Source organism: Rhagoletis zephyria, unplaced genomic scaffold, assembly GCF_001687245.7.
Source record: "Rhagoletis zephyria isolate East Lansing unplaced genomic scaffold, Rhagoletis_zephyria_1.1 Rzeph_scaffold_01424, whole genome shotgun sequence".
NCBI classification, from domain to species: domain Eukaryota; kingdom Metazoa; phylum Arthropoda; class Insecta; order Diptera; family Tephritidae; genus Rhagoletis; species Rhagoletis zephyria.
Window position 1 is genome coordinate 119,361 of NW_016158508.1, and position 8,876 is coordinate 128,236.

At 31.7% G+C, this 8,876-nt stretch overlaps 1 protein-coding gene across 1 annotated transcript in view; it reads left to right on the forward strand.

The window, feature by feature from the left end:
• The window catches only part of fru (sex determination protein fruitless), a 20,874-nt gene extending 17,068 nt beyond the window's left edge, over window positions 1–3,806 (forward strand). Inside the window, exon 6 of the mRNA XM_017617512.1 lies at window positions 3,140–3,806. Within this exon, the coding sequence (XP_017473001.1) occupies window positions 3,140–3,648 (509 nt within the window). The 3' untranslated portion in view covers window positions 3,649–3,806. The remainder of the gene's footprint in view (window positions 1–3,139) is intronic.
• Window positions 3,807–8,876: the final 5,070 nt, after the last annotated feature.

The following is an 8,876-nucleotide window of genomic DNA, read 5'->3' on the forward strand; positions in this document are numbered from 1 at the left end:
ATATTACAACTCGAGGGGGTTATTGCTTATATTAAGCAGAAGCAAACGACAGTAAAAAAAAACAAGCAGTAAAAAATACACCTTTCCGATCATCCCATAGTGAAATTCTTTTAACTCTTTCCAAACTCTTGGTGGAAATGGGCTATTACGTTGATTTGAAAGTGGTACAAAAAAATAAAAAAAGTGATACAAAAAATTAATAGAATTGAGCTCTCATCGAAAGCAGAGGCATACGGTACTATTTAAGTTTTCGATTTTGAAATTTAGGTAAACTTTTTGAATTCAATTCGCATACCAAAACAACAAATACATACGCTTTCGGCTCGAGATCCATTTGAGTAAATTTACGAAAACAATTATCCACATCCCTACCCAATCACATCGTATTCAAGAAATATGTATTTATTGACGCTTTCTTAGGTTTTTCAGCTTAGTATTTTAAATGAATCGCTTAAGTACATGCATTTTTTGTATTTATCTTTTTTGTTTATTTTATTCTTCAATTATTGTTCAACGTGTTGCAGTACTCCTTGTGATTTTTCTCAAACAAATTTTCTTTTACTTCCTTATAGTATTAAGTTTGCCATTTCACATTCTTATCATCACTATCACTGTCTGCATATACTCATACACAAATACATATACACACATACACAAATACATACATACACCACAAAAACACACTCATCTGAAATAGCACATATGCTACTTCTTGTTGTTGTATACTGTATACATGCTGTATCACTTAAACATTTGTTTGACTTTGAAGTCAAACTATTTGAATACTTAATAAATTAAAATACTTGTATGTGTGCATTAAAGCGGGTCAATTTGTGTAATACATATGTACATACATTCGATTCGTTCGAAAAAAGACTATTTGAAAATACCCCTCCTGGAGAGGAAAAACAGTCACATCGAAATTTCTTATAACTTCAAAATGTTTTTTTATTTATGACTCAATTTCAAAGTATATGGAAATGGAATAGTTTCATACTATNAGATGTGTACAAAGGAGTAGAATAAACTTATTTCCAGCGACCTTTGGCTAAAATTTGTAGAACCCAAATCCTCGCAAAGTAAGTTTTCACAGCCGGGAGAATTTAAATATTTTTTTGTTTGTATGAGTACCAACCCAGTCAATCATCGTTGTCATTCCATATCTAATATATCAGTCTGTTATATACGTATGTTGCTAAAAATTGGTTAAAATTTTAGCAATCAATAATATACTTACATACATGCGTATATGAACAAATCTCACTAGTTGTTATATTTTTCAACAAAAACGTGTTTTTGGTCGAAAATGGTTATGCCACCATAAAGAACAGGGTTCCATCGCGAAATAGCATTTAAATGGAAACTTAAAAGAGATATAGGTACCAAAAAAAGTCTAAATAACAACTCGTGCTCAAATACCTGTAGTTTTGTATGTAACGTATACGCCCTGTAGCTCCATACACAGTCAGCTAACACTTTTACTCACACGCTGTCTCGCCTTAATGTCATATTATTTAAAAGTAATTAAATATTGACGTGGAATATTTTTCTACAGAGTCCTTCACGAATATTTATATTAATTTCTACATTTTTATAACAATTTCCGAATGAATTTCGGGTGTGCAAAATATTGGAAGTTTTGTTTCTGCAAATCATTGTCATCTTAAAACCAATTAAATTTTTTTTATTTGGTGGCACACTAGTTTTATTACTCTAGATTGGTTCGTTTGGCAACGAAGAAGAGTCTTTTACTTTTAAATTGGAAAAATCATTAAATTACAAAAAATTACAAAATGGCTGCCACATATATTCTGTATGCTGCCATTTTTTTTAATTGGTGGCACACTCTTGAAACTTCACAGGTATACTGTATTTGATGCCAACTTGCATTGCCTCTAATATGAACATTGTAATTGAAAACTTCCCAAAGTTATTATAATTTTTTTGAGTGACAATGAAAAAACTAGTAATTTCGATATTTTTCGCGTAAATAAACGTTTTAAGGCTAAAACTGTTCAAATTGATTGAAATAAAGGCAACAAGAATCCTCAAGCGTTTTTTGTGAGTGACAAACAAAAACACTTGTGAGATTTGCTCATATACCAGGACATGTTGAACAGGTAGTTCAATAGATCAGCCCATTTATTATATATTTTTTTATTATTATTTGGCCTGGAAAGTGTCAATACTGTTTATTATTTTATTCACAAAAATTCTAAATTGCCAAAAAAAAATTTCATGGGAAACCGTGTTTCATAAAAATAAGCGTTTGAACCCCATCTTTAGGAGGGGTCGCTTAAATCAGGAGCAGAAACGCTGATTATTGGGCCATGCAAAAAATGGATCAATGCAACAGTAAAATATGCAGTTTCATATGCCTTAGTATGTACTATTTCAAAATATAATTTTCATTTCGGCTTCTGCCCAGATGCTCGTATTGTCACTAAAGCATTTACACTTTGTGTAGTATTAAGACAAAATTTATGCTGCATATATGTAAGTACATATGTATGTACATCATACATCATACATTATAATCGCACCGCCCTAGTGTACCCAACCGGTATTTATGTTTTTTATGAATTTTGCATTTATTCTGCATTTGGAACATTAAGTATTTTACGCTTCATAATTTATTGTGCAATATGCAGAAGCATTTAATACAAAATCATTCATATACATACAAAGGTACATACATATATACTTACTTCAGATACATATCTACATATATTTCTTAACGCATACATATGTATAGATGCATATATAAAATAATTTAAGCTTTGATCCACTTTGTGGATGCGTAAAGTTAGGCGCTTTTGCCCTCTTTATTGCATTTCTTCTCACCAAACTGCACATACAACTACAACAACAACATTTGTTAGCATACGTGTCGAATAATTAGTATTTATAAGAAAAGCATTAGTTAAAGAAAATTCGTTAAATTACCTTCTTACGGAAACTTCCTAACACCCACACGCACACACATTCTTGCATAGAATAAATGCTTCAAACATATTACACATACATACATACATACACACTATGTACTTTTTTTCTCTCTGTTTACTCTCTATTTGTTTCTCTCGGGCTGATTATCGCCCTCCATGGCGTGGTGTGTGTTCTTTTTCGTTGGTTACAGGGCAAATGGGACGACATCATCTATCCGCCACACCGCTTTCGACCGCATCATCCGGTTCACCACCGCCACCACCACCACCACCGCCACACGCTTTCACCATGCATTTGAGTGCAGCGTTAAAAAACGAATATCATCCATTGGACTATATACGTGCAAGCAGTGGCAACGGCGGCACTAATGGCGGTCCAGCCTCGCACCTCTACAATCAAACGGCGAATCAAAGCGTTCTAGGTAATGGGCCAGGTGGTAATAGCGCCATTGTACACAATTCCCATCATCAAATGTCCTATCATAATATGTTCACACAATCACGCGAGCCGGGCACAATGTGGCGTTGCCGTTCCTGTGGCAAGGAGGTCACCAATCGATGGCATCACTTTCACTCACACACCGCGCAACGTTCACTTTGTCCCTACTGTCCGGCCACCTATAGTCGCATCGATACGCTGCGCTCACACTTGCGGGTGAAACATCCAGAAAGATTGCTCAAATTGAGTCCAACTTTGTAAGCAAGCTCAGCAGTGGCCGGGGCAGCGGTAGAGGCCGAAAAAGAGGCTGCAGCGACAGGGGCGGCGGCGGCGGCGGCGCGAAGAGAGGCTGTAATGTACACTACTGGAGGGAGCTAAATACACAGATAAACTCATTGATTGTATGGAATTAAAAAAAAGCAAAAAATACTAATAATAATTTTAGAGAATATTCCTAAGCGGCTACCGAAGAGCAGCATAATGAAATAAATAATAAAATAATGATAAAGCACAAAAAACTAGCTGAACGCTATTATATAATTAGGGAAAATAATAGCAGAAGAGGCAGTAAGAAATACATATAGATACGCATACACGCAAACGCCAAATAAAAAATGAAAGAAATTGTGTCCGCAGCTAAACACAAACAGACTGTCAAAAAGCAAAATGTTGATAAAATAAGAAACAATAAAAGATGTTGATTAGCTAAATACAACAGGAGTTGTTGGGTGACGCACTGAGAACGACGAAATGACAGCAGCCAACAGCAAAGCAAGTCAACCAGCAGCCACCACCGAAAAGCAAAATAAGCGCTAATTGTTCCACCAAAATGCAAAACTAACAAAATACTTATGTATACATAAATAAATGCATGTATGTATGTACTAGCAAGCCCAGTTGCCATTCATATATTGATTTGCACACATTTCATATGTAATTGCATGCTACTATCGTTAATTATTTAATAATGTATGTATGTATGTATGTATGTTTACTAATATACATACATACACACTTACTGTATAAATACTTACTACTTATGTATATATAAATTATATTTTATAACTACATAATTACATAATTACTATTAGCCTGGTACTATTTCGTTAATCGATTGTCTATCGATAGCAACTACGTCCTATTAAATATCTGTATGTACATATAAGACTATATCTATTCATACGAGTATATATGTATAAAAAATGATATACAAAAATTAAAATAAGCAATAGAAAAAACAAAACAATAAATTGCATTTGCATAATTTCGTAAAATTACTGAAAATGCCAGACTTTAAATGTCGAAAAATCCCAAAACCAAAAGCATAAATGCGTACGTATGTATGTTTTTGCACACATGCAAATATCAAAGAGAAAAATTATAAATTTACTGGCACTACTTTTTTTTTATTATAAAAGTTTACACTGATACTGATGTGTAAATTAGGGTGATCCAAAAAAAGTTGTTTTATTTTTTTTCAGCCACCCTCCAGAACTGAAGAATATCGAATATAAAGCGACCCGTATTTTTTAAATTTTGAAATCATATAGGAAAATAAATTTCTTGTAGAATCGCTATAAACCCGTTAAAAATAAATATTTTTTTTAAATAATAAAAATATTTCTTCAGAAATGTTTCTTTGGTAAAATTTTGAAGCTTACTTAATTTGCAACATAAATAAATATAGATATAAAAAAATAATGGGGAGAAAGCAAGAAAATTCCAAAAATTAGCTTTCTTAATGAATGTTTGGACTACCCTAATGAGCGCTTTTGAAATAAAAATTATGTGAAAATATAATAAACGATGGGGTCACAACCAAAGTAATTGGATAACGAATCATAAATATTGGACAACGTTTCAATTTCAAATTTTGTAATCTAAAATTATTGGCGAATTATTTAAAAAAAAATTTATTTGGAAAAGTATACATACATTAATAGATTAGTTTTTACTACAAAAAAAAAAAACATTGTAAATATATAACAAAAGATTTTAAAAACACTATAAAGGTCCTTAAAACACGTCTAAATATTTAGCGAAGCAGCAATCGCTCAAAAATTGGCTCACTAAAAAAATTGGTGTACAATAAAATAACTAAAACAAAGCTAATAGCTAAATAAAAACAACTTAATAAATTGTCGTCGCGTCGAAAATATCAAAATTATCAACTTGAATATCAAAATTAACAACTTGAATATAATTTTTTCTCTAGAAAATGTAAGTGGCATACAAAATCTTTTGTTAAGCCAGAAAATTATGGTTTGGTAAATTCAAGTATGTGGAAACTGCATTTTTAAATCCTTTGTACTTATTAGGATACATATAAGATACGTGGATCAAAGGATCTATTGAAAGTATCTACTGATTTCATTTTCGTTACGTGCCATTTTTTATCCAATTCGGGCATACATACATACATAAATAGATAGATATATGATTAACCTCTGGAAGCAGAAACCAAATAACTACCATAAATTTATTACGCCATTCCTAGAGTATCAATTCCTAAATTATATATATACATAAATAAACCTAGCTTACTAAATACGTATAAAGCTATTTAAATCGTTGTGGATCTATATTTTCATCATTTCGAATGTTTCCATCTCTAGGATTGAAATTGAATATATTTTTCTCTGAATTGATAGCCAAATGTCGAGTTGTAGTTAAGCAGAGAGTCTTTGACTTACAGACTTTGAGATTACAGAGATCGACCTTGGACACGGCTTGAAAGTTCGCCACATAAGACCATTTCAAGTAATGACGAGATAATAACAAAAATTGCCATAGGAATGGCATCGGCATCTAACTTACAGACTCCCAGTTTACTGTAATGTTTTTTATATTCAAATACTTTAAAGGGTTTCACAACAGAGTGGTGTTTCGAGACATGGTAAAGCGGATTATTGCGCTCGAAAATGGTCTGCTACAAAACTTGTGTAGCCAAGTTCAATCATTGAACCCTCATCTTTCTGCTGTCACAAGCCGAAGAGAGAGAGTCCAGAGTGGCATAGCAGATGATCACATACATATTATCTCTGGGGTGCTCTGTCTATTCAAACAAAAAAATCCCTCTTATATTATGGAACACCCTAATGTGCGCGTAGGTGCTAGTTTCAAAAAACGCTAAAAGCCTGAAACAACTTCAAAAACCACGATATAAAAATAAAACAATTTTTTTTTCAAAATAAAATAAATAATAACAATTTTAAATAGTTCTTCCTCGCAGTCGCGGGGTTGCTAGCTCTGAGCGCAGGCGTTCAACATGTTTAAGAGAGTGTATATATTCAGAGCGCATCTAGGAAATTATCAAATTGATTGCGAATTTATATTTGCTCTAAAGAGATGAGCCATAACCCGGCGGCGACAGATGAAAACGAGATAAATAATCAATTGGAAAATGTGACATTTACATTATGTAATTTAAATGTTAAATACGGTAATATTTACCAACCGCAAAACATTTTGGTGCTTCTATGTTTCTACTGCACCGCTGAGCAGCTGATTGTGTAAAACTAAAATCAGTGGTTTGCACCGAAAATTAATAAATATTTGCAAAATAAATCAACTCAAATTAACTTTTTAGTAGATATGGAAAAATAATAATAAAAACAATACATAATAAGAAAAAAAAATACAAGAAAATGAGAAAATCGTTTTGACAAAAGTAACGCTTGAAATGAGAAGCGTGTAGATATGACGAATTTTATATATCAAAAATATGTACTAAATTATATAGATGTAATTTTTATCCAATTAAACGGTTTTCAAATATTTAAATGTGAAAATACTACCAGCATTTTCGTGTAGCTATAAAATAAGGGATAAAAGAAAGCGTTTCAGTGTGTAAACTTATGGTTTCTGATAAATGTACTTGAAACAAAATTGTACGCGATTTCGCAGAATTGCAATAGCAATAGCAACAAAAATTTCAACTAAGCTCAATAAACTAAAAGTTTTTTTAGATGTAGATTTTTAATATTTTTTTTTTAATATTTGCTAAGCTTTAAAGATTACAACTTTGGACATATAATCAAAATGCAGAAAGTGGTTTTTTTGCACTTGTCATACAAGTACATAACTTGATCTAAAAATAATAGTGGGTATCATGCAAGATACATACGAGTACATATACATACACGACATTTAAAATTTTGTACACTTATTTGTTAGTGTAAACAAAAAAAAAAATAAGCGCTCGGTGTGAACCAGGTTGTAAATGGTAACGAAAAAAATGACAGATAAAGGATAAAAAAGCACACATAAAAATCTAATGCATAACAAACCTAATTTTTAACCCTGGTATAGTCGCACCCTTTCGAGAAGAGCGAGGGCTTGCTCATTATTTAAAAAGTGGTTCTTGCAATTAATAGTAAGCTCATAAACTAGGCAAAAAAGTAGTATTTATGAAAGTTTTACAGTTTTAGAAAACCACGCATGGATAATTTACACTGAGAAAAGTGTTAAGTTACGTTCTACTAAATATGTCAGTCTCAACACATAATTTGGTTATAGTTACATTCTTTGATTATAGCTATCAAATATTATGTATATTTAGGCGACTCTTATCTCAGCGTCTTAAACCCGCCCTTTTTTGCCTCAGAATGCAAAATGTTAATAACGCCAGCGCACTAGGGTTAAAAGCGTAACCTTAATATTATATGTATAACAGCAACCACAAAACACCTGTTCCTTACGTAACGATTAGCTTTTTAGTAGCGGAAGGTTGCAATTGCATATATAGCAGATTCGAAGATGCGAAAGAAGATACACCAACTACTATACGACGAGTTAAACNTTTCCAGTATACAATTATACATTTACTTACTAGCATAACTAGACGATTTCAAACTTTTGTCCTTTCTGCTATCAACATCAAGATTTTGTTGTTTTTTGTTTTTTTTTTGTGTGTATTGCATTTAGTAAAGCGCTCGACTTTCCGCTTAACTACTTTTAGCTATGACATTTACACATACATATGTTAAGCTTATTACTTTTAAAACATTTTATTTTTAAGTGAAACAAAGCAAACTTTATGTTGCAGCAACTACAAACAAAAATCAATATACCTCAAATGCATTTCAATTTTAAAATAAACATACATATTTTTAATTAAATTAAATTATAAAAATGCAAATAAATATTAAATATGTACAATTATGTATACTAAATATTATTTAGTTACGTGCTATTATATACTAACTATGTTTTGCATTGTTTTACGTCTACCTACCTACATATAGGCTAGTGCAAATGAAAGTTGAGGAGTTGAAAATGTTCTGTAGTGTATTTTTAGAATTTTATATAGTATTTAGATTTCTATTGCTTTATATACAATTATTTTGCTGAAGATTGTTAAAAAGCGAAATGGCTAAAAAACATTTTGACAAATATTAAATTTATATTATTTTATGCGCACATAAACTATGGTAATCAAATTGATTATTTTAACTCGAACACCAATGTTGTAGACCCATTAACACTGT